The 26,652-nt window shown below is 29.4% G+C and overlaps 1 protein-coding gene across 1 annotated transcript in view; it reads right to left on the bottom strand.

The window, feature by feature from the left end:
- Positions 1-618: 618 nt before the first annotated feature.
- DopEcR (G-protein coupled receptor DopEcR) overlaps positions 619-26,652 on the bottom strand; it is a 52,069-nt gene continuing 26,035 nt past the window's right edge. Inside the window, exons 2-3 of the mRNA XM_016075328.4 lie at positions 3,193-3,492; positions 619-1,704 (exon numbers count right to left, since the gene is read on the bottom strand). Coding sequence (XP_015930814.1) covers positions 1,000-1,704; positions 3,193-3,471 — 984 coding nt within the window. The 5' untranslated portion in view covers positions 3,472-3,492 and the 3' untranslated portion in view covers positions 619-999. The remainder of the gene's footprint in view (positions 1,705-3,192; positions 3,493-26,652) is intronic.

Raw genomic sequence — 26,652 nt, 5'->3', positions numbered from 1 at the left:
AAACTTTTAAGTACACTACTCGTTTTATATGATGCTGTAATGTATAATTACTGCAGAAGGTGGTAAGAGTTGATTTACGGTGTAAAAAGAAATACTCGGTTTAGTTAAATAATTTCTGGTCGAAACAAAGTGTTGTAGAACATGTATGGCAGCAAATGAATTCATTAAAATTGATTTTATTTGTGAAACAGATAAATTTATTTAGCAAATCATTTTAATCTTATTAATTGCATTTAAATGTTGACAAGTATTTCTCGGTCAGAAATTATGTTTTTTTTTTGTTACAAATTTTATGTATTACTTAATACAATAATGTAAATTTCAAACTAATTGTATGCATAAGAGCTATGTACAAAAAAACCCAGCAAAATGTTAGCAGTAAATGTCTTACTTTGGACAATCATCAAAGAGAAAAAAAGTATGGTAAAAGCTACCAGAATGTGGTAAAATTATATCACTATAAGGGAAACCAAAACGTTAGGTAATTTTCTCTTTGGTAGCGATTTTAGTAAAATTAACAATAAAATAACGCATTATAGTATGTGTTCTAATTTGGTAAATGTGGTAAAGTTTGGTAATTTTATCATGGTTAGAGCATAACATAAAATTTACTTTTCATTTTTGTATTTTTTTACTAAATGTGTGGTAATAAGAGCTATAATTTTAAGAATCAGAATTTCCGGTAAATTGTTATAATATGAATGGACGAAATGATTTGTTTAAGTACCGCATATTTTTGTTTCTACAAAATCGATTTTTTTTCACTACAGATAACAGATTTTTTCACACATTAGATTTGTTATTATCATACACTACAGTAATTTTACCATAATTGTTTTCTCCGTGAATATTTCTTTTAAAAAAAAATAAAGTTGTGAGATAGGTTTTCCCAAAACTTGTCAACAAATTTTAAAATCTTTGACTTTCTTTTTCAAATCAACAGTTTCTTAAACTTTGTTTCGACCAAAATCAAGTAATTAAAATAAGATAACACAATTTTTAAACAATTAGCGGCTGCCTGGTGGGAGCGCGACAACACATGGAGAGACATAATCGTTTGAGACAGAGCCTGAATTTCGGGCTCATGGTAATGTATACGAAAAACTTCCAGATGCAGTCTGTGATACCTAGCCACAGAAGCCAGAAATGCAAGGCATGGTATTCATCTGTAGTTGAAAGGACAATCTCAACTATACGAAAAATGAACCATGGCATCCACGTGATCCAGAACAGTAATATCAGAACGAAGGACATAAGGTGGTCAGGGTTGGACAAGTTTTCACTCACCGCAGTCGCATAATCACGTTCCTCTTTGGTCAAGCACTTTCTCAATCTGTACATGGTGCTCAAGATATAGAAATAAGTATAAGAGATGGTAAGTATACTTGGAGCTAGAACAAGGACAGCGAGAGTAATGCTGTAAGGAATCATGTTACCAAGGTCCAGCATGCATATGTAACCATCCCCATAGAAGCGTCCTTTTGAAAATCCCAGGAGCGGAGGGCTGCAGAGAAATAACGACGTGAGCCATGTGAATACCATCCAACACTGGCATCTGGTCCTGGTCTGTATGACATCGTAACGCAGTGGTTTCCTTATTGCAAGGTACCTGTCAACTGATATCCACATAAATGTATAAAGACACACTGACCACAGCGTTAGTCCTAAAAAACCCGTTAAGCGGCATACTAAATCACCATATACCTGGAAAAAGAAAAAATGAACTTTAGAAATCAGATATTTATTATTTAATTAAGTAGAGACAATTACAGTGTGAGTTACAGATAGTCCCGTTAAACAAGAAGTAATGAAACAAAAATCGTTGTCTCGCTTAAACTATGGATGCAATATGAGCAACATGTCGCAGAACTGTGAATCATATGATGAACATGAGCAACATATCGCTGAACTATCTCCAATGGTGCCAGTTCTTCAACAACAAAAAAGTGATCCCTAACTTAATTTAAAAGTTCAGATTAAAAGGAGATAATGTGAGCTTGTTTAATCTGACTTCACCTTCCCTACATGTTAAAATATTTATATTTTGTCAAAAAGAAAAAAAAGCATCCTTTATTTTAATACAACATAATGAAAACACATTATCATTAAAAAAGAAACCTTATAGTGAAATATTACCATCCAAAAGAGTAAGAAATAATCCCCATCCTAATTTAAAGCTTCGGTTTAAAAATAAACAATAGTAATTAGTTTAATATGACTTACCCGGCTCTACATCTTAAAATGTTTATATTTTGTCCAAAAAAAACATCTTTTACTTTAATACAACGTAAAGAGAGGCACACACATTATCATTAATAAGAAACATTAGAGTGAAATACTACCATCAGAAAGAATAAGAAGTAATCCATATTCTAATTTAAAATTTGGGGTTTAAAATAGACTTACAGTAGCTAGTTTAATATGACTTACCCGGTTCTACAAATGACAATGTTTATATTTTATCGAAAAAAAAACATCTTTTATTTTAATACAACATAATGATAGACACATTATCATTCAAAAGAATCATCATTCATTAGAATCATGATAATGTTAATTGTAAAATATATTCATTTTCGTATTGTACGTAACAAAATGACTTAACAAAGTGGTTTAATAAAACGACGAAGTAAAAACTTAAATAAAAATCACATGCAAAAACTATTCACAGAGTGGACTCCTGTAACTTAATTATTAACTGAAGCCAATGTAGTGTTCAATTTTCAAGACTTATTTTATTTACATGATATAAGATTGTAAGATTAAGAAATAGGAATGGAATCTTTGATTAATAGTTAAAATGAACTAATAGAAATTAATATCATAATGGAACATCTGGAATTTCCACTCATTTTATAAACCACTTTGTATTTTCATTAAGATATAGATGCATATTATACAAACCCATTCTTTAACAAGTGCAGGGTAAATTGAAAGGGACACAATAAATACTCCTCATAATAAGTCTTAAACATCAACAGAAAGCACATAAGACCCATTCTTATTTCTTAATTATTAACCCATTCTTATTTCTTAATCTAATTGTAAGATTAAGAAAAAAGAATGGGATCTTTGATTAATAGTTAAAGTGAACTAATAGAAATTAATATCATAATGGAACATCTGGAATTTCCACTCATTTTATAAACCACTTTGTATTTTCATTAAGATATAGATGCATATTATACAAACCCATTCTTTAACAAGTGCAGGGTAAATTGAAAGGGGCACAATGAATACTCCACATAATAAGTCTGCAACAGCAACGGAAAGCACATAAAAATCTATGGCTTCTTTGGGACTAGGAGATGATGCTACTGCCCATATGATGAGGACGTTAGTCACGACTATGGCAAAGCAGATGACGAAAATGACAACAGCCTCGACCACTTGCTCGAAACTGGCTTCTGTATCTAGCTGATGGTATGGGTCTCTCTCCGAAATGAACAAATCAGCCGCACCTCCCAACATCACAACCAACCCTTCTCACATCTGAAAGGAAAAGAAAATTGATTAGAGTTGACTAAAAAAATATTTTGTTACAGGTATTTTATATCATTTGCTTACAACTGCACCTGTTCCGTAAGTTACTCGTTACTTTCAAAGAACTGTTAAAAAGTATTTGGTGAAAGTTCTTATTTTTCTAATTTCATACTTGTACTATTTTTTATATATCAAAATTTTATATATTTTTTTATATATTTTTATATATTTTTATATGTTTAAAAATAATAAAAAACAAACTAATTTCTTCATCTCATATATTATGGGCTTTCGAAGATTTTCTGTATTGCTTGTTAATAACTGTGTCTACCTGAGATATTTCAATAAATAAAAACATGGATAAACAACTTTTTTCCATGTTACATATTAGGTACTTCAACGTCAGTTCAAGAGAAAGAACAAAAATTGATAAAATATACCACGGACACAATATGCTATTCTGGAACAGATATATGCGCTAGATGTTCCTTTTTACAAATTTAGCCGAAACATGTTACTTAAAAGTAGCTGTTACGGTCTTCTCGTTAATTAAGGAAAAGAAATTTATTAAGCTTAAATATCTAAAACACTGAAGGAATAGGAAATTTATTTTTATCAACTCTAATCATGTTTATATTATCAATAGATAATAAAATTTATTACTTGTTATGACAAAAAAAAAAAAAAGAATTAGGAGTCTGTTATTAAAAGGATTGCTTTTTCAAGGATGTTATTTAACTCAACACCGTTTTCTCTGAAGACAAAATGTAAATCAACGTGAAAAAAATGCTCTGATGTTTAGGGCAAACAAATTAGTCCTACAGGTTATTGTGAATTTTGAGTATAATATTTATTAATGCATGAACATTTCTATGCTTTAAATCATTATTTCTAAATTGTATTTCATTAGTTCCCTTATGACTTGCAAATTCGCCGTCTTAATAAAAAAATATTTATTAGCACAAGAGTATAAGCTGCAGCAAATAAAAAGTGTATCAATAAAAAGTATATCAAATAAAATGGTGTGTCAATAAAAAGTATATCAATGAAAAGTATATCAAATAAAAAGGTATGTCAATAAAAAAGTATATTATAAAGTACATCAGTAAAAAGTATAAGAGTATGAATAATTTAAATCAATTAAAAGTATATCAATAAAAAGTATATCAAATAAAAAGGTATATCAATAAAAGTATATCAATAAAAAGTATATCAATAAAAAGTATATCAAATAATAAGGTATATCAATTAAAAAGTATATCAATATAAAGTACATCAATAAAAAAGTACATCAATAAAAAGTATAAGAGTATGAAAAATTTAAATCAATAAAAAGTATATCAATAAAAAGTATAAGTTAAATTATGTTAATAAATTTTCATTATAGATCTCTCAATTTCGAATTATTAGCCACAATTAATAAAATGAATAGCTATAATTTTTCTTTTTAAATTAACATTTTGTACTAACATTGAAAAATCACTTCCAATTTTTACAAAGATTTTATTGCTTAGCCGCAATTTCGCTTGCTTGACAATACATTCTATAACATCGTATACTCCTATTCAGAATTTATGTTTTTAATGCGAAATAAAGAGAGCTTTATAAAGTTCATTAAATGAAAAGCGTTTCATAAAGCAAGCGAGATGTACAAGTAGATTTATTCTTTACGCCTAAACTTAGACGGTGCTTTTGAAATATGGAGGCCATAAAAGTTACCAGGACTGTAGCGGATCGAACTTCTTACACACGGATTACAATTTAGTTTAATATGTCTGGCCATATGATAGAGAATATTTTCAAACTCTCTGTTCAAGTTGTAACTTGAGATTCATAAGCATATTTTAATGAATAATTAAGAATTTAAGTGTACTGGAGTAGGGCGCAATTAGAGGTTTTAGATATTGAAATTTTGTACTTACTAAAATATTCATATGTTAGAAAGTACGTTGCATTGATGGGTAAAAGTTATGTTTTAGATAATCCTTTGATTTTAAATGTTAAAATATTTTAATTTGTTTTCAAAGGGGATTGAAATGCTTAACTAATACTCTTCTTTATAGAAAAATAACATGAAAAATCAACTACCGGAATATAAAACAGAAATATTTCAATTTGTTTTCAAGGAGAACCCCAATACTTAACTTATACTTAACTTTATCTAAAAATAACAGGGAAATCAACTATCAGAATATAAGAAATATTTCAATTTGTTTTCAAAGAGAACACCAGTACTTAACTTATACTTCGCTTTATAGAAAAATAACAGGGAAAATCTGAGACCAGAATATAAAATAGAAATAATTCAATTTGTTTTCAAAGAAAACCCCAATTCTTAACTTACACAAAAATAACATGAATTCCCTCTATCTTTTTTTATAGAAAAATAGCATGTCAAATCAACTACCAAAATATAAAGTAGAAACATTTCAATTTGTTTTCAAAGATAACTCCAATACTTAACTTATACTTCCCCTTTATAAAAAAAAAAAAAAATAGCGGAGAAAACCAATTACCAGAATATAAAACAGAATACTACAAATAGATTCCTCTAATTATGTATGGTTGTGAACAAGAACAAAATATTGTGTATCTGATGTTTTTAATCCCCATCTTTAATATGGATAATGATAAGCCACACTATCAAATTCTTCAGTCTAGCGTTTTTGGTGAAATTTACCACAATTTGCATGCATGCAATGAAATTCTTTAGTTTATTGTGCGGTTATCGAATTGCAATTTCCAAGTTTCATCAGCAATCAGAAAGGTATCAATGTTACACTATCTCACCTGCCTCTCTTATGATTTGTCAGATTTCTATAGCATTTTTGGCTCTTCTTAGTTTAAATGTACATTTAAGACACCTAATGTGTTTTCTTAATAGACTTCCATGTGTTCTGAAAATATACACTAGCGCGCAAAGAGTTTTGGTTAACCTATGGGAGGCTTTTTTTACCTCCCGTGCTTTTTTTTGTCGAGTTTTTTCCCATTGTTTTTAATGGAGCCAACATATATAATTCACTTGATATTGGAATTTTTAATCTTCTTGCTATTTAATCATAAATATAATCTGCTTTGGATAAAATGTTTGCACCTAGTTCAATTAAATATTCCTCTTTTTTTTTCGTATTCTACGCCATGCAAAAATTCTACAAAAAAATTTTAACATTAAGTTCATGGTATGCATATAAAATTAAGATTAGGATTCAGTAATTAAATATACAAAACCGATACTGATTAGTTAAAATTGTATTATAAGTAAATATTATAATTATAAATAAATTCATTCAATACTACTTTAATTTACAAAAACCGCTGAAAACGAAATTATAATTGTTGAATACCATTCATTTAATACCGGACTGATATGAAAATTGTATTTGATTTAAAGTGTTTTTTAAAGTGCTGACTTTGTTTCTTCCTGATAAACATACTAAGGAAGTTTATAAATAGAACATTATTTTGCTACATTTTAAATAAAAAACATACTATATTTAGTTTTACTTAAGACTTTTGTGGGCAAATGTATATTATGGGTGATTATTACCTAATGCTCTGTAAATAACTAAAAATTTTAGGAAAAGACTAAACATTAGACTATTTATATTTAAATAAAAATATGTCAGAGCATTGAAAAATATCTAATCCATGTGAGTGACCAGAGTTTTTATCAAATTATAAAAAAAGCACCTGAGCTTCTTTTTTGCTGGCTTTCAGAATTTAAATGTATATAAGTTTTGCTACTGTCAGAATTTAAAAGTATATTAACAGAGTAGTAAGAAATAGCTTAACCAATAATTTGAACTAAATATTTCTTTCGTAATCTATTTTATTTAATTTTATTTTATAACCGTCGTTGAACAGCCGACCGAATTATCAGTTAACGACTACTAATGTTCAACGCCATGACCTTGTCATTTTGAAGCCAAATCAGAAGACAATCCAGAACTCCTGATTAAAGTATTGGAAGAAATTTGGCTTCGTGGAGGACTTTTTTTGATGGAAATAACCCGCATTTGCGTTACATGGAGTGGAAAACCATGAAAAACTCCCACGAATAGCCTGACGGCAAAGGAACTCTAACCCATGATCCATCTACCACAGAGGATATTTTACGTCAGCACTGTGGTAGGTACAAACCGGATGAGGAATTCGTATCGATCAGCCATCGCTGAGATTCGAACCCTGTTCACCAATCATGGAAGGTAAAAACTCAATCCCCTGAGCCATCACCGCTCTTTCGTAATACATAATATTTCTTCTATGGTCAAAAAAGCTCTTGTTGGAACATAAATAGATCTTCCAGCTTTATCTACACCAACAAACAGAGCTAGAGGCTCTCTAGAATGTTGTTTAGCACAGTTTTGTGACATTCTGATAGGATAAAAATGATCATCTCCTTACTTTCCAAATTTGAATCAACTGGACTTTGCCCATTTTGTTCACATTAGAAATGTTTGGTAGAAACCTTTGGCATTGCTAAAAAAGATCGTGTGTAAGTTATGGAGCAAAATATTAGTTATTTAGTTGTGGTTAATGTAATATGTTAAAGCTCTGTTTAATTAAGGCCAAAATAAGGTTTAAGTAAATTAAGAGGCTTATAAAATTTGCAAATATGTTTTCAGAGGGAAAAACTTTCCTGGTCATTTCAAAACTTGTTTCATACAAGCATTCAAATTATTGTTCATTGAATGTGCAAAATAATTTTTGACTAAAAGATTATGTATGGCCATATTTCAGAATTTTGAACACGTGGCCATTGTCACTCCTCCTTCTTAGTACTCATCTCCAAACAAAAACAAACAAAAAAATCTCTTAAACAAATTGCTTCTGAAATTCGATGAGCAAAGCACTCAATCATTTAACAAGTTCTTTCTCTTTATCTTGTACATGAGTTACGAATCATGTGATTTGGATCATAACTGCTGACATCCTGCAATTGTGAATCATGATCGCCGATCATTCCGAATATTTCTCCCATTGCGTGATACATCAAGTGTGAAATAAGAATTCTCTTCTCCATAAGATCTTTTTTCTTTGGCTCTCCTCTCCTCTATGTGTAGCAAGCGACAGATATTAAGAAATAAGTAAGAATTTTTTTTTTATCCATTCCTTCGCCATTCGAACATCGATCATTTCTGTCTCTTGGCTTCTGAATTGGGCGTGTTTTCTGGGACGCAGAAAATTTTATTCTTGGCGAGAAAAAAATTGTTCCTTTCTGGGGTCCAAGAAGCATCCTTGAAGTTCAAGGAGGCGCTTTTACTTCGTCTTTTTCTCATTTTGGGAGCAATTCATCACTGTCATTTTATTTTTCATTCACCCATTCCCACTCACCATTAGATTAAAAACAGTCTTCCCAATTTTTAACTCAATGCGGCGTTAAGAAAATTGTATATTTGTGAGACAAAAATACATCTTTTTTTATGACGATTTGCTACCATTAAGCAGATTAGTCATAATTAAAATCAACTAAAGAGATTTAAATATTTTTTTCTCCCTAGAATTACTCTACAGTTTAATTGAATAGCTTTGTGCACGATATTATTAAAATTTTTAATTTTTTTTCTCCAGAAAAAACAAAACATTTTTCTCCTGTTTTTTACGTTACTAAGCGAGTTGGATTTCAAAACCAGATTTTCCCACTTTTTTCCATGACTATGCAATTTCCTAAACAATTTGAAAATCCTGAAATAATCTTCCTGTGATTCTGCGAAAAAAAATTATCCCATTCTACACCGAGAAAAAAAGTAAAGTAAAAACTACCAGAATATGGTAAAATTATGGTCCCTGCGTTTTATATTTCAGGTGTGTCAAAGATAGCATTATTTTATCTTTTTAAGTTTTCTTGAAAAAATTTAGTTTTTAGAATTTTTATGCAATAATAATCTTTTCAATCAATTATTAATTTTTAAAATCAGCACTGTCAAAATTCATATTTGTGTTTATCATATCTTTCGTGTTTGAAACAACGGAATATTGCAATCAAATTTCTGACCATTGTCCGACTAGAGAGATCATTCAAAATACGAGTTTCTGCGCATTAGGACACTTCATGTTTCAATCGCTTCCAAATCACCAAGAAAAAAAAGCTAAGAAATTTTTAAACTACGTTTAAAAATTTCTTGCTAGCTAACGAAAAACGTAGGATCAACTTCCGATTAAAAATCCTTCAACAAGGAAAAATAGGCCGGGATAGCCTGGTCAGTAGGGCACTGGTCACACGTCCGAGAGTTCGTGGGTTCGAACCCCGAAGGCCGGAGACTCCCCGTGTAGTAAAGTGACTGATGCACGTTTAATCTGTCGAGTCGCAAAAGTCCTCCATGTTCTCATAACAAGTCAATACCTCTGGGGATACTGGATTGGAGATCGATCGTTCTCTGATTCAGGTCAAAATTACGATCTGCGGATGAATGAATGGGTCCGCCCTATAAACGAGTGCGACGTATGGTGTGGCAGAAGTCGAATTCTTGGCCATAGATGGCGCCACTGGAAAACAAGAACAATCGCACCCCCCTCTGCCTAAACAGGCATACGTCAACAACAACAGGGAAAATTTTCCCCATATCTTAGTAATGCTTCCTACTTTTTTCATTTTAGGTGAGACAAAAATAGAATTATTTTGTCCTTTTAAGTTTTCTTGGAAAAAAAAGGTAGTTTTTAAAATTTTGATATAAATAACAGCTTTTTTTTTCCATTTAAACCTTAAAATAATATATTGTCTAATCACATTGTGATTCACTGTTCGGGTTTCTGTTAATCTCAATATCAATGATATCAAATTGATCTTGAATTAGAACTTCTTCAGTATGTTAGAAAATAATTTCAGAAGTTTTCTAAATTCTATATGTCCTAGATAAAAAGACCAACTACACAAAAATTATTTTTACGTCCCCTCTTTTTTGAAAATATAATTTTAAAAATACATAAGAGATAAAAAATATTTTATTTCTGAAAACGACAAGTTTTTGAAAAAGGCAACACAAATATTGGTTTCTTTAAGTTTTATTTAGCAATTTAAGGAAAATTCTTTATGGAAAGGATTCCCCTACTTCCTGTCTTAAATTTAGAGATTCTGAAAGGGAAAAGATCTTCCCCAACATAGTCGAACGTCATTCAATAGGGAAAAATTCAACCAATCTCGATTCGTTTTAACAAAATAAATGACACTATAAAGACTGCAGGGAATTTTTAGGATTTTCCTGATGAGAATATTTTCAAGAATTATTACCCATTATACTTCAGAAAACAATATTTTAATTGGAATATTGAGGTTTTATGGCTTTTGTGAAAGAACGTTTTCTTCGTCGTAATATTAATAAGATAATCTATTTCAAGCTATGAATTAATACAGAAAGACTCGCATGAGACATTCTATATTAGATACAGCAGCATTCTTATTGGCAGTAATATTCCTTTCTTTTAAAAAGAAGTTCGAAATAAAACGTGTTTGAACTTCATGTAAATTTTAAACTAAGTCAATCTTTTCGAAAAATATAAATTTTTTATGAATTTTCAGCTCTATTGCATCTACTAATCTGATCAGTTACAAAAAAAGAAATATTTTGAAAATCTTTATTTTGTATTTATGATACTATTTTTATCGGGTTTTTTACTCGCGTCCGTTGTTATAAAAAATGTAAAACTGAAACTTAGTATTGTTTGATTCCAATACTAAAACGACAAGTGATGGCAAGCTTGTTATACAACTCACTATATATATATTTTTTCACAATGAATTTATTGGTTTCAAATAATAAGGCAGTTTGTTTACAAGTAGAAGTGATAAAAAAAGGAATCTAGTCCCATTTTATTTAGCTTTGTATTGATCCCGATTCTCGGTGTAAACAAGCTAATAAAACTATTTTATACTTTTCACCGTTCGAAAAGTTAGAAAGCAATTCGAATCTGAAAAGAGGACTTTTTTTTTCATTGCAGAGTTTTGAAGTAAAAATTTTCATGCGCACTTTATTGCTTTTAGTCACGAACAGACACGTGATTTAAAGTCATTTTATTTTATATTCTTTTGCGTTTACCTTTATCAATTCAAAATAGTATTTTCCTGTCCCAGTTCTACGCGCTCGTGTCAGTTTTTTCATTTTTTTCCCTCTCAAGCTTGATGTTTATCGGAGAATTATTCTGCGCACTTTTCAAAAAGTTTAAAGTTTCAAAGATATTATTAGGGGTATAAAAATGAATAAATTTAATGAAAACATTTTAGATAATTAGGAAATTTTCTGCAATACATTCAATCCTTCTTTTTTTTTCGTAAAAATTCATCTAAACCTGAGAAAAATGAGGAATAAATTGCGGGGATGACATTGAAATAGAAATTAACTAAAAAAGAAAATTTATATCAGAAGAAATGATTTAAAAATTATTCAAAATATTTTGAGTTTTGCTACTAACTCCAACTTTAAAGAAACTCTGAAACTAAATAACTCAAACTTATCACTTAACTCCTTTTCTATTGGCATCTAATCAAAATACCAACCAGAGTTTTTAGAATGCTTCTCCAAAAAAATATGTAGAAAAACTCTGTAGTCTAATAATAAATCGGCCGACCGGCCTGTGTAGGGGGCAGGGAACTGTCCTTGCATCAGAAAGGTTCTTGGTTCCAATCCCGGGCAAGGCATGGATGTTTCTTTCTCTTTATCTGTGTTCTATGTCCTTCCTCCTTTGTGTGTAAATGCGACCCGCCCTATAAACGGGTTGTGGTAGTGTGACGTGGGCGACGCTGCTCCACCGCCGTGGCTTCGCCACAGGTGCCCACTGGGTAACGAAAAGAGAGTTAGCAGTTCTGTGGCCAATGGACAATAGTTCCAAGTGCCCGCCATTAAAAATAAAAAAATTAAAAAATTATAATAATAAATCATCAAAACAAGATATTTTATTAATAGCTTTTTTTTTAACATTTCATAATTATAGAGAAAAAAGTAAAGTCAAAATATGGCCCAAATTTACCGTGTTTCTGACTCTGAACACCAAAGAGCTCGTTCATTTTTACCGAGGAATTTGGGTAATGGTTTTTCGGTAACATTAACAGTAATATATAGTTTAATAATATGAGATAATATTAGATAAACGAATTAAAATTTGATAATTTTGTCACGATACCTTAGAGCATGGCATGAAATCCATCCATTCAGTTGAATTTACTTTTCAGTCTTGAATATTTTACTATATGTATGATAATAAGAAGTTTAATTTGAAAGACTACAATTTGAAATAAATAGATCCCATTTGAAGGGAAAAATTATGAAATGAATTATTTAAATAATGTATACTTTTAATTTTATTAATTAAAATAATTTTTCTTAACAGAAAAGTTACTACCATACAATACTGTAATTTTATTTAAAAAAATTTCTCCATCTAAAGTATATTAAAAAAGTATAATCTACCGAAATATTGCCACTTAAATTTTTTGGACAAATATAAAAGTTAGTTATTTGCATTCTATAATCCTGTTTCTCTTTTAACTTTCTTTTTCTTTTAGTATAAAAGTATATTAAGAGTGTTGTGAAAGGAAAAAATTGGATAATTACAAATAATTATTTGATTTTAAATCTCTAGTGTCAGAATCCGCTCTTCTGTGCCAATTCCAGGGCCATTGATGCTCCGAATGAAATAAAATGGTGCTCTGAACCAAGGCAGTAGCATTTAAAGAAGTAAACAAAATAAAGCACTTTAGTGCGTAAACTTCACCCATGTTTACCCGAAGAATATAAATCCGTGAGACTAAATAATTTTCACAAATGAAATTCAACGCCTTTTAATTTATTTGAAAAATGATTAGAAAAAATAACTACTTTCATGAAAATTATAAACAATAATTTGGTTATTTCAAAACCATATCTATCTTGAAACTATAAGTTTTCAGGAAAAGATAATTAGTTAGCCCCTTCCCTTTCACTCCCATCAAAATGATGTGGTAAAGCTTTGCCCCCTATTTCTCGTGCCTTTGATATTACCAGGCTGAATTGTCGAAAAGTAACGCACCAATGATATGAAAACAATTTATTCCTTATGCCTTCATTATGTTTACTTTTCAATCTATACATCAGATGTCAGTACCAGATTATCAGTAATGTGTTTAGAGATAGTAAATTTCAAATTATATGTCAGAATTCATCATTATTTCAAGCTAAAAATTAAACATAACGTTAAAAACGTTATGAACGTTTTCTTCAAAATTATTAGACAAGTAAGGTGTTAAATAAACCAATAATTAATATCTGGTAGAAAAAGTTTCTACAAATCAAGCTTTGAAATGGCAGTTGAATATTTTACATTTTCCAAGCTAATTAATTTATAAACAATCATTTTCTCTGCAAAAATTTTAAAAAAAATAGCGTTAATAAGTTTTTTATTATTAAGGCGTTTTTCGAAGATTTCGTCGTCATATGAAACTATGCTTTTTAGCAAATGATTGGCTATTTTCCTAACTGCTGTGAGTTTGCAACAGTTACTCATTGCTGTTAAGTCAAGTTTAGCCTATCTATTTAATTTGAAACTGGCCAAATTGCCATTATAGAGAAGGAAAAGCGTTTGTGGTCAAAATTTTTAATATTAAAAAACTTGCTCCAATGCTACATTATTTAAGCTCATAAAAATTTGCTAAAACTGAAAATAAACAATAAAATAAAATGAAATAAATAAAATGAAACTGAAAATGGACAGCAATTTTCCATTATTTTCATCTAGGTGGAAATTTTGAGCCAAATTGGCGATTTTTTAAATGTTCAATAATTTTGAAAACATTTTAGTTATATATCCTTTTTAATACTCAGATTATATCTTTGCTTCAAGTGTAAGGTTACTTAAGCTGTGGCTTTTCTATTTTTCTTGGTGAAAGAGCTTCGTAAAACTATGTTAGCGTCCGATATTTTCTGATTCTTCTAAATAATTGTTTTCAGTCATTTCTTTTGTAAACTTTTGATACATGTAAAACTAAATAAATATTTCAGCTTCTTAGCTTGCTTAAAAAATCAATTTTCGATAGAAATTTTCAATCATTTTATTTTTCGAAATTATTTTTTTTTATGTTAAGGTTAATCTATTTATTTCTGCTCAGTACTCTTACAATTAAAACAAACCTTTTTTACAGTTAATAAATTGCATTTCTTTCAAAGCATCAAATATATAATAACCAGAAAAATATACCAACAAATAAGGAATGGGTCGTTTCAAAAGAAACTTTTATTCTATTATAGGTATGCTATCGATAATATCGATTTCACAACAGAGAAACCCTTAGCATACCTTTCTCATCTGATCGCAATAAACAAAGAAGGCAACTAATACAGGTGCCATTTTCACAATCACCAACTCTAGGACAATAAATTAAGGAAAACAATTCCCTGCGCGTAGTAGGAGGCCCCCAAGCCGTAACCCGATTAGAAAGGGTTGAGTTGTATGGCTGAATGCCAATCTTGGGTAATTGGTTTACAGCCTTTTTCTTTTCTGTTTTTCTTTCGTCCAACCGCTGCAATTTATTGAGAATAAAAAAAACACACGCTTCTTTATGAGAATCCATTCTTACGGGAAAATTGCGAAATATTTGGGTATTTAGTCGAGATTTTGAATAGATCTTTAATACAACAGAACATTATTTTTTGGAGAAAGCTGATATTTTACAGATCTGTTTTTCTCTTTAATCCCTAGATAAAATAATGGAACAATTTATTTTTTTATAACCGTCGTTGAACAGCCGACCCAATTTTTGGGCTTACGACTACTAATGTTCAACTCCGCAGCCTTGTAATTTTGAACCCAATCCAGAAGACAAGGGAACAAGTATTGGGAGAAATTTGCCTTCGTGCAGGAATTTTTGATGGAACTAACCCGCATTCGCGTTACATGGTGAGGAAGACCACGAAAACCTTCCACGGTGAGCCTGACAGCAAGGGGAATGGGACAAATTTAAAAAAAAATTAAAATGGTGTTTTTATATCGGCTATTCGATCACATCACATTCGAATGATTTTCGATAGTGATTGAAATTGATTTCCTACGCTTTTCGTACTTAGTTTCAAAAAAATACAACTGCTTTCTTCTTTTCAATTCATTTGAAAGCGGGTATTTTTTTATTACATTTTATTTTATTATTTCCTTGTGCTTTTCAGTTAAATATCTGCTAGTTTTGCTTATCTTGTAAATTGCTTGCGTCAGTAAATTTTGCTTGCATCATTTAAAAAGAACTGTATTTATGCTGACATCAAACACAGAACTGAAGTTGAAATTAGAGCTCTAAAATAAGTTAGAAAGCAATCGACATTTTATTGATAAGTATTTTTGTTCATAAAATGGTGATAAATTACAATTGTAGCAATCAGCAAAAGATTATAAATTACGTTACATTTTGGTTCAGAGTTCCAGTAGAGATTTGAGCTCACTAGATAGTCAGGAAATAGGGAAGAAAATTTCGATTTCAATACTCCGCCCTTAGAAACACTAAAGTTATCAAATGAAAAAGTAGTAAAGGGCACATGCTCCTTTCTAGGAGAATATATTTTGATTGTATTTTTCATGAATATTAAGATATTTAATGAGATATTTTTACTACGTTTTTGAAATATATAACACCTTGTTCATTTTTTCAAGGAAAAATTTACAATTCACGTATTAAAATGAGATTATTAAAAAGGGAAATCAATTTACGCATTTCAATAATCACATAAGTGCTTAAATGTGACGCAACCAACATACAGCACTATTAAGTTGAAAATGAATCCATTAAATATTGTTTGCTTTTTCGCAATATTAAAAAATCGTTAGAGTGTTCAACTTTACTTGTGCTAGAGTGTTCGTTTTATAGCTAGAGTGTTCAACTTAGAGTGTTTTGAAGCTTTTAAATTTTGTTTTGCAGCAAAGTAACTATAAGACTTAGGTGCAGAGTATGGGATGTGAAAAACGATAATCACGATCTCAATGGTTATTCATTCATTCATTCGTAAATTCGTATCTTTGTTAATCCATATAAGATGAGTGAGTTGCATAAGTTATAACAAAGTGCTTTATAAAAGGAAAATATAGATAATAACAGTAACGAAGAATAATGTTAACGTTACAATGTCAGAATGGAATCTTAATGTTAAATAATAATACATCACTGCACAGAGCGTCATCTGTAAGAATGAGAATTATTATTAAAAATTCCCATCCGATAAAATCTCAGTTCAATACAAATTAAGCATTTCAAAACATGGGATATACAGAAAAATGTTAAGAGAGTATGTTTGATTATTACTCCTCGAAATATTAACTGTTAAAATTATAGTACACAATATTACGCAAGGCACTCTGAAGCCCACGGAAACCCAACTACAGAGCAGAAATTTGATGTGCTGAAAGAACCGTTTTATTTGTGAACTTTTAATACGAGTTTCTACCCCTTAATTCCAACTAACTCGAAAATCGTCGCAATTTTAAGCACTTTTTCGGTAATTTTCTCATGTTTTGCTTCAAAATATCACGTTATATCCTTTGTTACAAAGAGAAATAAGGAAATACTAAACAAATTTCACTTAAAAGAAGAAATTATAGTATTAGTATTTGTTTTAAAACAATAATTTTGAGAATGAAATTTCAAGAAATAATTAAATATTTAAAAAACTGTTTCAAACACTGTATTTTATGCAAGAAATTTATTTATATATATATATATATATACATATATATATATAAATACGGAAGTTTAGTACCTGCCGAAAAGAAAAATACTTTTCTACCTTTCTCAATTTTTGAAAAAATTAATTCAAAAAAATTTAGAAATTTTAGAAATTTTAAAAAATAGTCAACTTAGTGGGAAATATGTTAGCGAGTATGTGAGTGTGTATATGTTACGGTCAATGTGAATAATCGGTTATTATTAATACTAACCGGTCAATACTAATAATTACCTAGTAAGCCGGTGAAAGTGAATAATTTAAGTGAATTAATCACCATTAACTGGTAATTATTAAAAAATAACCAATGAAGTTTAGACCATGTCATTCTTTTGCGTTTTTATTGTGGTATTTCCGTATCGTGATCTGCCACACCAACTGCTATCGCTAAGGGACCAAAATGGTTTTAAACTGAAAAAATAACTTGCAGATGTTTGCCTGGTGGTAGCTATACCCTTCAAGTTGATTCCTGACTGTGATGTTTTTTATTTTTATTTTCTCGCGGCTCTCTGCCCGGAAGTTGCCAAGACTTGGCGATTATTCTACCACAGATTAATCACGTCCCAGAAATCCCCCCTTTTTATTTCTCACTATGACCAAAAGAACCTGTTATTATAAATATTGACCGGTTTGTATTAATAATAACCTCATTTATAACATTATTTATTACTTTAACCGCAACATATACAATATATAAAAATAGTATATGCATAGTAAGAAAATATAATATTTAATAGAGAGTGTATATACATTTAGCGATGTTTTTTTTTTTTTTACATTTTGCTAAATTTAGAATTTTTTGAGTTGTATACGTTTTATTTTAAAGTTCAAAAAAATTAAATATTTCAAATATAATGTATTAATTAGTATTTATATCTGATTGTTATGAAACATTATGCTATAATGATCATAGCACATATCAAGAAATCAGATATATCAAAGAACAGTAGACTAAGTTTAAAAACATAAAAAATACTGCCTTTAACTTCGAACAACTCTGATAATCTTTATTTTGCCTCGAAATAGTTAATAGAACGGTGAAGTATTTAGTATAACTTATTATCTGGTGAAAAACTCATTTAAAAGTGCCTTATTAAGTTTCTACAAAATCTAAATTCGATTTTGTCAACTGCAGCCTCGATGCGACTACGTTTTTTACTAAAGAACAAAACACTTTACTTTAACAGATGAAATGATATCAGGCTATCGAATAAAACAAATCATAAATGAATTAGCGTAGATGGAAACAAAAGTAAAGTATTTGATTCTTTGAAAGTAAATGAAGTTTCCCAATTTATAATTACGAATTATTCATTCATGCTTGTAAGAAAGAATATGTCGAAGGAACTGTGTCAACGTTGAGCTTCAATATCTATACTTTTGAGTCATATTATAGTACAAATTTGTTGTTTAATAAGGTGTTAAATTAAGATATGTTCCTGCTCAAATTGAACCATATAACGTAGTATAATAAGTGACAAGTTTGATTTGTACGATAACTTGTTTCAACATCGTACAATTTTAAATTTCTTAAATATATTAATACAATATATTGAATTCGACTGATTTCGACGTAACTCTTTTTCAAAAAAGGCTGAATTTAAACTTTAATTTTATGCTTGGTAAGCAGGTTTTGCTAAAATTATAAATGAAAGATTAAAAATTAATAAAATACTTATCAAAATAATGGCAATTTTGAGCTTAAAAACCACAAATTTTTCCTGTCGAACTAACAGCTCTACAATAAATTGAAATTCATAAATTTCAAAATATTTCTTTCTGAATCCGTAATGAAATTACCTGTGTTTTACGCAAATATCTTAAAAAGAACTATAAAATCAAACTAAATACATTGTTTAATACTGAACTTTTGATTCTTGCTTACATAACTCTTGCTTAATATTCTTGCTTAAAGCTTGATAAAAAAATAACGAATTCGCGCTTATGCCTTAGCTTTTAGTTCGAAACATCGCTGACATTTAAAAAATTCGAAAAAAAAAGAAGAAAAAATTTGCGAAGAATTCTATTTCCATCTTATGCTGTAAAGAGATTTTCTCAAAATCCACGTTACTCGGATAATGCATTTAAAATGCAAGAAAATACTACTAAACTGTAAGAGAATTTTGACAAAAGAAATTAACAAGTCGAAAATTAACTTATAAAAATGAATTTTATTTGTCAAAAAAAATTTTTCTTCAAATAAATAAGGATTAAATTACTCAAAGCAAGACAAAAAAAAAAAAGAAAGAAAGAAAAAAGAAGAAGAAGACTGAAACGTTTTAGTTTCGGTTTTAGGAGTTAATTTCCGGTTTTCCGGTTTCGATTTCGTCTGTCACCATACGATTAAAAATTTCTTTTCTAAGTACTGGAGATCAAAATTTTAAAAGGTTTTAGAAAACGAACTAAATTTCAAATATGGGCAATAAGAAGAAGAAAAAAAATCGAAATTTCCGATTTTCATCCAGTCGGATACCTTAAACCAGCGGTTCCCATATTTTGTCAGCTGCTGAACCCTTAATGATCGAACTTCTTTTGACCGAACCCTGACTTTTAAAAAACGTTCAATAGCTTTCATAGAAAATGATCGAACTAAAAGAAAAACTCCAAATTAATTCAGAAATATTTAATGTGAACAAAATTATTTCATTACTTCAATAAATTAGGTACAATAAATTGTTATAAATTCCTTACAAACAATAAAAATAAATTGCTTCAACAATTGAACAATAAAAACTCAACAACTTCAAAATTAGGTTTTACGTTAGGCATTTGAGTTCTCAAGTCTGCAGCAGCTACTGTATTTAAGTCTGATGTTTTTGCTGTCTAAGTTAAGTCAACTAGCTCTTACAGTAAAAAAAGAAATTGATTAGAATTACCTGAATTATGGCTTCCAAAAAATAATTGTTATAAATTCTGAGAATGCTTATCAGAGAAAAATAATTTTTATTCTTGAATTTATTTTATTTTGAATTTCAAAGTTTGATAAGAAATACTGATACAATCATTTGTAATTTCCTACAATAATTTGTAATACAATCCTCTTTGTAATTTATCGAATATATTGTTATTATGAAAAATAATATTCTGAAATTTGATCTTTCTTTTTATTGCAATTTTACACAAATAATTTAATTTCAAAAAAATAACCATAATGTTAAATAAACAACCTATTATAGTTTTTAAAAAAAAGTCCCAAACGAAGTATTAAAAAAAGTCCCAATTTACGGAACCTTAGGAGTCTGCGGTACACCATTTGATAACCAGTGCCATTAACGATATTATGTTCTTGCACGTTTCAGAAATTTACAGTGCAGTTTATTATACACCATAAAAATGATGTAGAAGCGAGCAACAAGCATTTACCCTTAGTTTCTCAGATAATGATATCTTTCAAATTATCCTATGACTTGAAACTAAGATATTTTCCTTTATTTGTATCTGTATCCCTTTTTTATGTACTCATAAAATACACACCACGGACACGGGCACTTAGGTTTACGTTCTTTCTTTTTTCTCATCCTGCTGGTACATGTTTCCTTTTTTTTATTTTTTTATATCGCTTTGGCTCTTCCTACAATGACTGTCACTGAATAGCGAAAATGTCACATGGTTATAAGGAAGAATAAAAGACAGGAGGTTTCTCTTGGAAATGTCTATGAAATATCGATAAAGTAAAGTGCTCCTTTTCTGATAAGCAAACAACATCTGCCGAATTCGATAAACCAGCCCTCTTGATGGATAAAACCATTTTCACCGTCCACTTTAGCTGGAACAGAAACAAATTTCCTTGTTTATACATTATCTATCTCTTCCCATGACGGTAGGTGGTAACCAATAAACTATGGGATGAATCAATGATGAGCGATCATAATGAATGTTTCAAGATGTTACGGGAAATATGTTTGGTTTGGAGTTGTCACTCCATCCTAACTTCTATATGCATTATAAATGTGATAAACTTAAAAATTTTCCTTGGCTAAATGTTTCAGATTTAAAATGATTTTTTTTTTCAAAAACAGTTTAAAAATTTGCAAGATAATAAAATATTTTTTTGAAGAAAAAAAATCGTAGAATAAATTTAAAATGTTTTATTGATAAAAATCTGCATGGATCTCTAAAAAACAAAACTTCGAAATTCGATTAAATAAATTTAATTTTGATGAATTTTGAAATTCGTAACTATGCTTTGTAAAAATATATGATGCACTGAAAATTTATCAACTATATAATTCAAAGCTACGATCAAAATTTCTATAATTTCTATTAATAAGTTTTTAATGTAACCTCGCAAAAAAGGCTGGATTTATTTTTTAACAGTGGCACCGACAGCGTCATAGCTCCATTAAAAATAGCATAGATTTTTTTATGGAAAGAAACTGATAAGGAATATAAAACGGGTGTTATATTAAAGTATTTGGGATATATATGACACATTTTATGTAACATCGTTTGATGTTAAAGCATCGATGAAGTTAACATCGTTTACTTATTGTAATGTTATAGTACAAATGCAGGTCATAAGTTTTATCAACTATTTTTATTTGACTAATTTTAAATGCAACCAAAATAACTAATAAAACTAACTGAGCAATAAAGTTTGAAAGAGCAAAGTAGTAAAAAGATGGAAACAAAACCTATCTATTTATTGAGTATTGAGTATAGTTAAGTGCGGCGAGCTCTCTGCTTATCGTATAGCCTGCCTATTTATATATATTTTTTACAAATAATATCATACAAACCTATATTAGAAAAGATATGCTGATGCTAACGCTTAGTTTGTTAGTTACTACAGACGGATATTAAGCATCAGCATAGACATTTTTCATTGCAAAGTGTCCAATGATGATTTAGTTGCTGTAATTAAGACTACTATACTAGGATTATTACTATACTAGTCTAATTCAGGGGCTCTAGGTGTAATGATTTTGCCTAACCATGTTATTTAATGACGTCACCTTCGTGTTACCCCAACTTTTGTTTAGCGCTATATGTGTGTTTTCATATATCTTGGTTCATTTTCAAATAGCCAAACGCAGGAAGAACTCCCGATTGTAAACAATTGCAGGCAATTTTTATTTTTTTAGAGACAAAAATATATAAAGGAAAAAACATATAAATATTGAGCTAAATTTAAGTTTTTGATATCTACCATGAATCCGTTGTAAGTTGCAAGTTATAAGTTGCATAATATTATTTAAAAATAAGATAAGTTTTTTTTTTGGTCTAAATTTATTTTATGAAAGAATTTATTTTTACTCAGTGAGACAGTATGTATATTATCCGACTGCAACGGAAGAAACACCTTGAGTTTCTGAATTTTTTTTTAATTTCTCACGAAATGCTGGAAGGATTATTTCATAACATTAGAGATGTTAAATTCGTGTGATTTTTGATATTTAGCAATAAAATTTAAAGCTTTGAGAGAATTGGGAGACTGACAATAAATTACAAAAGAAGATAAGTATTTTTGAACAACCTATGCCAGAAAATTAAGCAATAAGCTTGTACCTTGTATCGGTTACTTTAGTTGTTATTTTTAATAACTGCAGAAAATTTCGTAAATATAGAGTAAATATTTATGGAGATCTGGACTTTTATTTAAGAAACTAATTTTTTTTCCCTTGCGTTTTTTTTATAACTTTATAAATATTCGATTTAATCAAACAATATTTTTGGAGCAATTTGAAATTAATTACAAAATTATTTATTTAAAATTTTAAAAAAATCGTTAAAAACTGTGCAAGATATAAGTAGTTTAGGTAATTCTTTTATACTGGTCATGTTAAAACAAAATAATTTGTCTAAGATTTTTAGTAAATCGTATTTGGCGACTAATAAAAAAAACTTTGAAATAAATATCTTAAAAAGTTTCAAGTAACTTTCTAAGTAATTTTTCTGCTTTTTAAAGAAAGCTCCAAACGATCAGGGGTTTTCCCAAAATTTCATTTTGCACTATTAAACCAGATTTATTAAATATGGGACTGGCATTATGAGGGATCATCCCCCATAAAAGTATGCTTTTTTCCTCGTACCATCACATTTTGGTTTCCGGTGATTATTGTAAGTTATTATTATTTGTTGTTAAGTTTTGTTCAATGAAACAAAATAGAATTTGTAGAAAACCCCAGATAGTACTGAGCTTTCTTTTAAAAAGTACAAAAACTATTTAAAAATTTCTTGAAACATTTTAAATTTTAAAGTATTCACTACAAAATTAAGAAAAATTATTTTTAAATTTTCTTCTGATCATGCGCAGTATAAAAGAGCTAACTTAAGTTTAAATCTTACGCAGTTTTTAACGATTTTTTTTAAAATTGTAATAAATAATTTTATTATTAAGTTTAAATTGATCCAAAAATATTGTTTAATTCCATTGATTATTTATTAAGCTGTGGAAAAAAAACGTAAGGTAAAAAAATTAGTTTTTTATAAAAATGTCCATATACCTATAAATATGTAGTCAAGGTTTGCGAAATTTTACACAATTATTCCAATTAATAATTAAAGTAATCGATACAAGTTACAAGCTTATTGCTAATTTTTCTGGCATAAGGTGCTCAAAAATACTTGTTTTCTTTCGTAGTTTCTTGTTGGTCTCCCAAACAACTAAAAGCTTAAAATCTTATTGCTAAGTATGAAAAATTGCACGAACTAAACATCTCTAAACTGTAAAATAATCCTTTAAGTATTTCTTAAGAAATTTTAAAAAATTGTCAAATCTCAAAGTGTCTCTTCCTATATTGCAGGGCAGTGTACGTCAGTATATTTTCCATATTTATTTTAACAATTGTGTGAATAATTGCTTTCAATAACTAAGGACATATAAGTTTATTGACTGAATATTATCTAAATGTCAGTCTATGTATATTGCCTAAAAAAGAGTACTAAACTACTTTGTTTTAGTACCTGGTGAGCGCTCAAAGCGATCCGAAACGAGCTGTTAAAGCTTTACCGGGGGTGGACACAAGCGATAGTGAGCCAGGGGCCATAAGCCCCTAGCACAAGTTATATTCGTAGGCAAAGCATAATGCATCAAATCTAATAAAAATGCCGAAATAAAGCAGCCGACGAGAAAAAAAAATAGCAGAAAATGAAGCAACGTAATTAAAAAAAAAAGTGACATAAAAAAGGTAATGAAATTAAAAGAAGTAACGAAAAAAATACACTTTATAATTAATTTTTTTCGAAAAAAAGGGTGAAATGTAAATAGCATATTTGGGTTTGAGGACACATTTATTTTGAAATGTAATTTTTAAGGCTAACCTAACCATAAAAGGAAATCAAATAGTATCTCGTAAATAAAGAAGGCCTGATATTACAATATGTCTGTCTACTAAAATTCTTACTATCTTGTAAATAAAATGTGCATAGTTTTATATTTTTTTCATTTAATTGTTGCCACACTTAACTATCGCGACATTGTTTATGCATTTAGATCGCAAGATCGAGCACTTTATGCATTTCGTTTCAATTTTAGGAAGAAAAAAACTCCAGTCTTTAATCCTATTGCTTTAATTAATATCTTAATTGATTAAATCGTTAATAACAATATTTATTAAGTTTAAAGTTACCAAACAACAGATTTTACAATAGAAAGTTTTGCCTAAAAATAAATAATAAATATAAGGTATTAAAACTGATGTTTTATATTTTCAATGTAGCCCACCATCCACAACTCTTCACTCCCCGAGACAGTATTCGGAGTCCCTTATAGATAGCTGCGCTCGCTCTTCAGGTACTGAAACATAGCAGTACAGAGCCCGTTATCCGGAAATCAGAAAACCGGAAAACCAAAAAACCGGAACAAAATTCGATAAATTTTCCCGTCGTTTAAAAAAAAAATTTTTTTTTCCTCATAAGATTTTAGGATTTTTCTTTCTTTTTTGAGAGATGTTTACCTAACCATCATTTTGGAAATAATCATTAGTGTATTACTTCATCGTTTTTCCTTCTTTTTAAGATTATTTCCAATTTTTTTTATTATTTTTTTTTAGTTTGGATTAACAATAAAAAAAACGGCTTTTTGTAGCGATTCAGAAAACCGGAAAAATCAGTTATTCGGAATAGAGATGGTCCCGATCGTTCCAGATAATCGGTTCCCTACTGTAGTTCAATGTTCTTTTTTAAGAAACATATGCTCCCACATCGTCCAAAACTGTTTGGCATTTCGACAATACTTAGATTCGCGACGTAAGTTATTAAGAAATAATTCACACAATACTTAAAACAAAGTTCGATATTTCTCTCTTATATAAAATTGTACCAGACTTATAAGAACAAAATTATATTTGTTTTCGTATAAAAGAAGAAGAAAAAACTAGAATGTAGATGAAGAAAATTTAACCGATTAATAAATAATATCATGCTGATGTTTGCAAATTAAAGCTTGCGTGCAGGTCGTCGGGTAACCAGAGCGGGGTATGATATTTTTTCCAACAAGTTTAACACTGATAGAAATTTCTCAGAAAAAATGGTTAAATACAATTTAATTAAGTGTTATTTTACCATATTCAAACAAAAGTCAAATAACCATTAATAAGATGGTATTCAAAAAGTTAACTATGTGAAAAACAGTTTATTAACTACTTTCACTGAATACGGTTAAACAGCCAGAATTTTATTGAACCAACTAGGACCACCTAATGAAGCCAATTAGTTCCATGCAGCTGGGTACGTAGTATAGCTGAGAAGGCTAACCTAACACTCTGAGGACCGACAAAACCGGGATTCGTGTACAAGCGTTCCCTTCAATTTCATTCCCTTCAATACACACAGTTTCCATTGTTTTGCACTTCCCTATTTGTGACCCTAGACTATTATAATACGATACTCTCATCAACCATAGATGGCAGCATCGCTATCTATGTGCGCTATCTATGTGTGAAGCTGTTTAATACAAAAAAATGAAGTATTTCCCGTCTCACATGATAGGTGAAACAACCAGGTAAGCTAATTAAACCTAATTCCACGACTCATTTGATAAAACACAACTCAACCACAGCCTAACTCCAATGTCCATTACCTATCCAAAATCGTGGCTTCAATGTCCAGTTTATCTTCTTATTTACGGTTTTAAAACCATGCTCGTTGTAAATGGTTAAGAATCCGTAAAGGATTTACATTCATGATTTTTTAACCCTACTAGTAGTAAACGGTTTCAAAACCGTAATGGTAAAAAATGTTCTCTATTTTGTTTAATTGGATGGAAATACAGCTGTCGGTTATTTTACCGTAATTTCAGAGTGAAAATTCTAACAGTGAATTTACAATTACATTGTACGTTTTTTCACACGCTTTATTAATTTCAAGTATCTATTTCTTTAAAAAATTTTAGGCAATAAAACAAAATGTAATGTTAATTTGAACACCCGAAATATCTTCACAGGTGGCTTTTACGATTTTTTAATATAGAGAGGTGCAAGTTGTATGCATCATACCGTTAATCTTGATTGGCCTCAAGGAAAAAAAATGAATTACTGTAGAATTGAATTGGCTGTTCTGA

Source organism: Parasteatoda tepidariorum, chromosome 1 (genome assembly GCF_982258835.1).
Source record: "Parasteatoda tepidariorum strain Cologne lab strain chromosome 1, Ptep-v5.0, whole genome shotgun sequence".
Lineage (NCBI taxonomy): Eukaryota > Metazoa > Arthropoda > Arachnida > Araneae > Theridiidae > Parasteatoda > Parasteatoda tepidariorum.
The sequence above is the reverse complement of the archived record's forward strand: the minus strand, read 5'-3'. Positions and strand labels throughout refer to the sequence as shown.